This window comes from Micropterus dolomieu, linkage group LG17, assembly GCF_021292245.1.
Source record: "Micropterus dolomieu isolate WLL.071019.BEF.003 ecotype Adirondacks linkage group LG17, ASM2129224v1, whole genome shotgun sequence".
Classification (NCBI taxonomy): domain Eukaryota; kingdom Metazoa; phylum Chordata; class Actinopteri; order Centrarchiformes; family Centrarchidae; genus Micropterus; species Micropterus dolomieu.
The window spans coordinates 36,582,998-36,589,569 of NC_060166.1; the positions used below are offsets into that span (position 1 = coordinate 36,582,998).

At 52.7% G+C, this 6,572-nt stretch overlaps 1 protein-coding gene across 3 annotated transcripts in view; it reads right to left on the bottom strand.

Annotated features, from left to right (window-relative positions):
- Positions 1–677: 677 nt before the first annotated feature.
- The window catches only part of rnf168 (ring finger protein 168), an 8,060-nt gene continuing 2,165 nt past the window's right edge, over positions 678–6,572 (bottom strand). For 2 of the 3 annotated variants that reach the window (XM_046074346.1, XM_046074345.1), the window contains exons 2-8: positions 5,854–6,051; positions 5,574–5,775; positions 4,304–4,374; positions 3,684–3,839; positions 3,469–3,560; positions 3,227–3,299; positions 678–1,942 (exon numbers count right to left, since the gene is read on the bottom strand). In XM_046074346.1, coding sequence (XP_045930302.1) covers positions 1,250–1,942; positions 3,227–3,299; positions 3,469–3,560; positions 3,684–3,839; positions 4,304–4,374; positions 5,574–5,775; positions 5,854–5,991 — 1,425 coding nt within the window. In that variant the 5' untranslated portion in view covers positions 5,992–6,051 and the 3' untranslated portion in view covers positions 678–1,249. The remainder of the gene's footprint in view (positions 1,943–3,226; positions 3,300–3,468; positions 3,561–3,683; positions 3,840–4,303; positions 4,375–5,573; positions 5,776–5,853; positions 6,052–6,572) is intronic. The other variant, XM_046074347.1, reaches the window with a different exon arrangement.

The window sequence follows — 6,572 nt, forward strand, 5'->3', positions numbered from 1 at the left end:
GAGAGCGGCGCTGAGCTGAGGTGGTGAAAGTAATACAGTAACTGGTTACTATTAAAACCCAGTAATAAGTATTATTACTTTGTAAGGAGTAAACAGTAAATAATTATAATTTCAGAGATCCAGCACTTCCCTTCCCGTGGGAACGGAGACATGAGCCAGTTACACAGGTGACGAGTCATCAGACCACTTTTCTGCCGCCACACAAGCTTCTTTATTTAAAGTCTTCCAGCACGGGAACTCTGAAAACATTCACCGCCTGCTAACATTTTTAATGATCTGACAGCCCAGGGTCTGGATCTGGTTTCTAAACACAGATAAGCACGGGCTCGCCTCAGACCCTCACCTGGTCTGAATTCAGTCCTCGCCGTGAGAAATCGCCCATTTTCCCGCCACAGGTGAGCCCAGCTCCGCCCACTGCTCCAGGTAGGCTGATTTTCACCGACCTGATGGCCAAACGTGAGCTGCAGGTATGAAAACCTCCGCTGGTGTCGCTGCAGAAAAGTGATCCGACTCTCGCGACCTCTAATTTCTGAAACATGCAGGCCGTGCGTTCAGGTGCAGAGTCACAGGTGGACACCTCAGAACGTGTCGAGGCTCCTTACAAACCTGCCGCCGCCTTTCTCCTGCGAGGTCATGTGACCTGGTGATAAGATGATAAAGGACCAAACGACTAAAGCTGTTTTCAGATCAGTTTTTATTTGGTAGAAACTCTGAAGGTAAAGAAATAGAGTCTGTCCTGATGACACAGAATCAGAGGCTTTATTCTCTGTAAGGTGGCCTGTTAGGGACATTTCAGGTCACCCCCCCCACACACTTTGTTCTGGTCTGTTTCCATGAGGACCAGTGGCCGTGGTCCACCGAGGTCTGGTGGAACCACTGAAACTGAAAAACTAATTTACAGAAGGTGAAACTGAAAAACTAAAATACGTGAACTCGTTTCAGCGTCAAACTTAAAAACAAGCCGCTCAGAGATTCACTCACTGCGGGGCCACAGGTAGGGGACCACCACAGAGCCGCCTCTGCTGAGGCCCTCAGGACGTCTGGACTAGGAGGAGGGATGTGACCTGATTACCTGAGACTGTGTCCCCTGAGGACTGACCTGAAACATCCCATGACCCGGGTCCAACAGATGATGAGGTGTAACGAGTCAGTACGAAGCCGCACGATAATCACGTGTCCACATGTAGTGAAGAACGTGAACTCTGTGGGCACTTTCTGGTTTCACTGTTAGTCTGCGGACACAGAGAGCTCAGCTGCGGAACATCTCCGTCAGGGTGGTCTGTTTGCTGCTGGTCTTTGTAGTCTTTACAGCTGAGGAGGAGGTCTTTGTAGTCTTTACAGCTGAGGAGGAGGTCTTTGTAGTCTTTACAGCTGAGGAGGAGGTCTTTGTAGTCTTCCTGGATGGTCTGCTGGGAGTGTGGGAGCTGCTGGCCTCCACCTCCCCGCTGCGGGTCTGGCGGAGCAGGTAAGCATCAGAGGACCCTTTGCGTCTGTCGGTGGCTCTCCGCTTCACCTCCTGGTCCAGCTCCTTCTGCAGGAGCAAAGCCAGCCGCCGGTCCTCGTCCTCCTGCTGCCGTCTGCTCAGCAGCTCCGCCTCCCACTCCAAGATCCCCTGCAGGGTCGAACCCCCACCCTCCAGAGAGGAGGAGGAGGAGGAGGAGGAGGGGAGGGGCAGAGAGCGACAGACTCGTTTGGTCCCCGTCTCCTCCTCCACTTCCGCTGTCTCTTGCTCCAAGTTCTTCCTCTTGGACGATGAGGGTCCCCCGTCTCCGATCAGGTGGCTCCTGATGCTCCCGGGGCAGAGCTGCTCCTCCACTGAGGCTGATGGGGAGGTGGGACGGAGGGGCGGAGCTTCTGACATGTCGCGGGTGGTCTGAGGGCCATAATAGTCCAGTTTAGGGAGGGGGCGCTCGGACTGCAGCTGAGAGACGAGGATGTTCTCCTGAAACAGAAAGTTCATTAAGCATTAAGACTGAAGAGAGAGGGGGGACAGCTACGCCCCTCCTCCACCCAGCAGCTACTTAGCTTAGCATAAATTTAGCATTAAGACTGAAGAGAAGGGGGACAGCTACGCCCCTCCTCCACCCAGCAGCTACTTAGCTTAGCATAAAGTTAGCATTAAGACTGAAGAGGGGGGGACAGCTACGCCCCCCCTCCACCCGGCAGCTAGTTAGCTTAGCATAAAGTTAGCATTAAGACTGAAGAGAAGGGGGACAGCTACGCCCCTCCTCCACCCGGCAGCTAGTTAGCTTATCATAAAGTTAGCATTAAGACTGAAGAGAAGGGGGACAGCTACGCCCCTCCTCCACCCAGCAGCTACTTAGCTTAGCATAAAGTTAGCATTAAGACTGAAGAGAAGGGGGACAGCTACGCCCCTCCTCCACCCAGCAGCTACTTAGCTTAGCATAAAGTTAGCATTAAGACTGAAGAGAAGGGGGACAGCTACGCCCCTCCTCCACCCAGCAGCTACTTAGCTTAGCATAAAGTTAGCATTAAGACTGAAGAGAAGGGGGACAGCTACGCCCCTCCTCCACCCAGCAGCTAGTTAGCTTAGCATAAAGTTAGCATTAAGACTGAAGAGAAGGGGGACAGCTACGCCCCTCCTCCACCCAGCAGCTAGTTAGCTTAGCATAAAGTTAGCATTAAGACTGAAAAGAAGGGGGACAGCTACGCCCCTCCTCCACCCAGCAGCTGTGTCTGTGCTGAGCTGCTAACCTAGTGACGCTCTGTGTGGGTCTCTCTGATTGGCTGGGTTGGTGGGTTGGGCCTGGGGAGTATCTGCTGCTGACTGGACCTCAGAACCTTTGGAGGTTGACTGAGTTGGACCTGTGGCGAGTTGAACATGCGCAACGTTTCACAACGTCCTGAAAACGGGCTTCGAAGTAGGTTTTCTCCGTTTGGTGGGCGTGTCAGAGGTCTTACCCAATCAGCAGCGACAGGTATGTAAACACAGCGGTATTAAACGGCAGTAAAGTGCAGCATGCCTGCATTCACAACAAGGAGTACAGCGCACCACCGTTTCTGTTGTTATAAACGTTTTGCTCCGTTTGGTTGGCGCTGAACTCAGCCCTGGTTTAGCTGAAGCTCAGCATCAGGTTAGTGAAGGTCTGTTTGTTTCAGTACTATGAGGAGACGTTCTGGTTCTGTCTGAATCATTGATCAGACGGTGGTTTGGAGGCCGGAGGGAACAGAGGAAGAGGAGCAGCTGAGTAAAGAGTGAACTGACCTTGTTGGCCCTAAGCCTGGACGCAGAGCTGCAGTCTGAGGAGCTGGTGTTAGAGGGACGAGGACTCAAGAACCTGAAACACACAGAAACCACATAACTTCATCCAGAACTCTGATCAGAACCAGATGTGTTAAATCCTGATCTGACGCTCTGTGCTGAACATAATACTTTAACTGATGACCCAGTTACTCATACCGGTCTTCATGGATCCGGTATCATCCTCAAACAACACATGGACCTACTTGTCGATCTGTCCGGCGGCGACCTCCTTCTTCTTCTTGGCCGGAGTGGCGTCAGCAGGACGCAGGTTGTCCTGAGAAACGGCAGCAGAGTTCTGCAGGAGACAGACGGAGGCACAGGTGAGATATCATTAAAAATGTAAAACTAGTCCGGCCCGAGCCTGCAGAGCCGGCCCTGATGGGGGGCGCTGCAGGAAAGAGCATGTGAGGTGCCGTACCAGCTGGCTGCTGAGCAGTCTGGCCAGCCTCTCGTCCTCCTCCCGCCTCCTCCTCTCCTCCTGCAGCAGCTGCTCCTCCTCGGCCAGCAGCCTCTGGATGTACTCCTCGCTGGCTCTCTTCTCCTCCTCGTCCAGCGCTCGCTTCTCCTCCGACAGCTGTAAAAACAACCACCCACACGTCACAAACTGCCGCCTGTTTCACCAGCTCCACGCCGCCGTCAGCTGGCCATCACTTCATCCAAACAACACGCTGGACTGAGTGGCAAAACATCTGTTACCATGGCTGCGTTTAGCAAACCGGGAGTAAAAAACGTGATTATTTGGTCAAATTAAAGGCAGTCGGAATCGAGGGTGATCCTTACTGGTTACCAAGGAACCAGTGATCCGGCTCTTTCCCATATTAGATGTGTTGTTTGTGTTTACGCTGATTCAAGCTAACACTGCCGATCGTCTTTCTGCCACTCAGCGAGCGTAACTGCGAGAGAGGGAACATCATGCAGCTGCAGCGTAAATCATCAGAGCTGCTGAAAGAGACACAGTTTCCACCTGCTGCCTCTGAAACACCTGACAGAAGAACTCGGGCATCATCATCATCACCACCACACAGAGTCTTAACTTACTTTAGTGAGCTGGTCCTCATATTCCTGCCTCACCTCTCCGGGCCGACTCACCCTGGGAAAACACACCGAGACTGCATGCACACACACACACACACACACACACACACACACACACAATCAGTGGAATCTGTTCCTGACTTGTTTTTAATGCAGCTGGGCAACAATTGAAATTGAATAATGACTTATAAAGTAGTGTGTTGCCACTTTTAATTAAAATGTACTGATACAAACACAAAGTGCAGTAACATGTGGTTCGTAAACACTATTCTTTCCAGCTTTACTGCTGAAACATGCGTCAACACTGACATAAACACAGTCACTGGAAGATGGAGACGGGTTTTTGGATTAAAGAGCAGCAGACCACGGTCCAACCGGACCGGGCGCCACGGCGGGTGATCGCTCAGAGGAAAGAGAGTCAGGAGAGGAGCCATGCTGGACCAGCTCAGACTTTATTCTGCTCCTAAAAGTCTGCTCCTCATGTCGACCAAGCAACAGAAACCAGAGCCTGTTGAGCCCACATGGTCACAGAGACCTGATCCATCAACATCCTGGACCAAGCACTCGGCAGGTGGTCCGTGTTTCGAGCTGTCAGCGCAGGACTCCGGCGAGATGAGGTGGACTCTGTCGATGATGCTCGTTGCTCAAACTAAAGTGCGATTTATTCTTCTGTGTCAAATTGGCGGCGTAGCTTCTGTGTAGCCCCGTCGCCCACGCCGTCGCCTGACGTGCACCTCCTCAAAAATGTAACTACACGTCAGGGCGGCGCGGACCATAAGAACTATGATTGGTTGGCTGGGTAGCCTCGCAATGCCTCCAAGCAGACAGGAAGCGCCCCGTACTTTAAGTAAATATTACTAGTGGCCAAACCAGCGGCTGTAACACGCTGGATCCATATATTTGAGCGCCACAACGTGCGATATGACTCGTTTCACTGTCAGAATGTGATCCATACGTGCGTAGCCTGCGGCGCAGCTCCGCACGCAGACCCAACGCAGGCGGTGAAGTTAGTTTCAAGTTGGACAGACGTCTGCCATATCTCCAGCGTAAAACTAACTTCGTCCCCTGGTAAAGAGTTGGATTGGCAACACGACAAAGTAAACGAGCATGACGTGAAACGTTTTGCTAGCGTCAAACGATATATTTCGTCATATCGCACAGCCCTGGTTCTGATGAGGTCACATGGACCCAGAGCGACCCGGTCCAGTTAAAACCCAGCTCTGTGACACCAGTACTGATCAGCTGGACCCTGAGGAGTATTGTGTGTCCGTACCTCCAGCGTCATCCTCGCTGACGCCGTCCTGCCCGCTGAGGCGGCGCTGACACTGCAGAGGGAAGGCGGTCTGAATCTGCGTCCACAGCTGCTGGTCCACCAGCGTGTTGGTCCTGCTGTGGAGCCGGGCCCAGGTGGAGACCCTCTTCCTGCAGAGCGGGCAGCACAGCGTGGCCTTATCCACCGACTCCAGGAAGCAGCCCTGAAACACACACCGGCTGGCGGTCAGCTCATCAGCTGATGTGACCACACGTGACACGTGAGTGGGCGGAGTCTGTACCTTGCAGAAGGTGTGCGTGCAGGGCAGCGTCACCGGCTCCATGAAGATCTCCAGACACACGGGACAGCGGCAGTCGTCCAGGGACAGGACTCTCCTCCCTCCTCCGTCCGACACCTCCAGCTCCACGTCTGACACCATCTCCCCCTTCTTCTTCTGTGGTGCCTCACAGGTCTGCAGGGAGGACTGAAGTGGATCCGCCTGGAGGAGAAACCAGAAACCACAGTCCTCTATGCTGATGGATTAACCAGTCAATCAGCTTGTAGCCCCGCCCTTAAGCCTCCCCTGCTTCCTGGTCTCTGTTCCTCTAAATGGGACCATAATTTACTAAATGAACATCATGCTGTGTTGAAGAAGACTTGAAACTAGCGACTGAGACCAGAAACTCATCAGGAAAGTGTTTACTGAGGGAATAAATCAGGAACATGATGCAGAAAAACTCGTCCATTTGTTCCTTCTAGGCTGGATCACTGCAGCTCTTTACTATCAGGCTGATCCAGAACGCTGCAGGACGCGTTCTTACAGGAACCAGGACCAGACATCACATTTCTCCTCTCTCAGCTCCAGCTGCAGACGTGACAGAAGTTCAGCTTCCTAATGGGATTTGTCCCAGAAGCCACCGCGCACAAAACGCAGCGTAGATCCCTGATGCACAGCGTTTTCTCCTTTAGAGGCCGACAACAGAACTTTAAATCCACTTCTGACAAATTCTGAGGCGAGAA